Source organism: Tarenaya hassleriana, unplaced genomic scaffold, assembly GCF_000463585.1.
Source record: "Tarenaya hassleriana unplaced genomic scaffold, ASM46358v1 Cleome3232, whole genome shotgun sequence".
Classification (NCBI taxonomy): Eukaryota; Viridiplantae; Streptophyta; class Magnoliopsida; order Brassicales; family Cleomaceae; genus Tarenaya; species Tarenaya hassleriana.
In genome coordinates this window covers 1-853 of record NW_010966405.1, presented here as the reverse complement: position 1 = coordinate 853, position 853 = coordinate 1, and the positions used below count along the sequence as shown (strand labels likewise).

The window sequence follows — 853 nt, the reverse complement described above, 5'->3', positions numbered from 1 at the left end:
GTGCCAAGTGCACGGTCTGGCTGCTTGCACGGCGGATAATAGTTGCATCTGAAAATTGCACAACCGTCTTCAAAGAATTTCCGGTAGTACTTCTCGTCCTTTAGACCTAGGCTTGTCCCCATAAGCTCCATCAAATCAAGAGACAGTCGGTTCATCGACTCACAATACTTTTGATACAATTTTCTGAAAATCAAAATAAAATTATTGGTTTATACGTTAATCAACAATCACCCTATTGTCCAAAATTCCCATCATACATTTATCAATGTAAAATAATGTATAAGCAGAATCATACTGAAGATATACAATAGTACGCATAAAATGTACAAGGAAGTACTTGTCCATATACATGCTTGCATGGTATGAATGTATATTAATTTGTTACCCCATTTCCTCAAAATCTTGGCCCAGCTTTGATCTCACGAACTCCTCCACTACCGGAGTTGGACCCTCGCTGAAATCAAACGAAAACGTTTCGTTCCAAACCAGATTCGCCGAGAATCTCTCCGCGTGAGCGACGGAATATCCCGGAATAGTTCCTGAACTCCTCTCGGCCTTGAGTTTCACATCCATTGGGAGCCCGAAGAACCACTTTGCCATCTCGTGCGCTGATTCGGTCAAGTCCGAGTCGATACCGTGGTTGATGACAAGAAATGTCCCATGCGTCTCGCACGCCGCCCTCACGGCGGTGGCCGTTCTATCTTTGGTAGCGGAGTCCCCGTGGAAGAAACTCCGGAGGTCGATGATGGGCACGTCGAGGTCTCCTTGGGAAGGCGTGACATCATTTTCCGGCCATACGAACTCCGCCGGGACCTTTGGTTGATTCTGAAGAACGGAGAAGTCGACGGCGGAA

The 853-nt window shown here is 46.3% G+C and overlaps 1 protein-coding gene across 1 annotated transcript; it reads right to left on the bottom strand.

Annotated features, from left to right (window-relative positions):
• Window positions 1–5: 5 nt before the first annotated feature.
• LOC104821190 (gibberellin 20 oxidase 5-like) lies at window positions 6–849 on the bottom strand (the record flags this gene model as incomplete). Its single annotated transcript, XM_010551991.1, has 2 exons — window positions 6–183; window positions 386–849. Coding segments are annotated over 2 exons (642 nt in total), but the record flags the coding sequence as incomplete, so codon positions are not given.
• Between the last annotated feature and the right edge of the window lie 4 nt (window positions 850–853).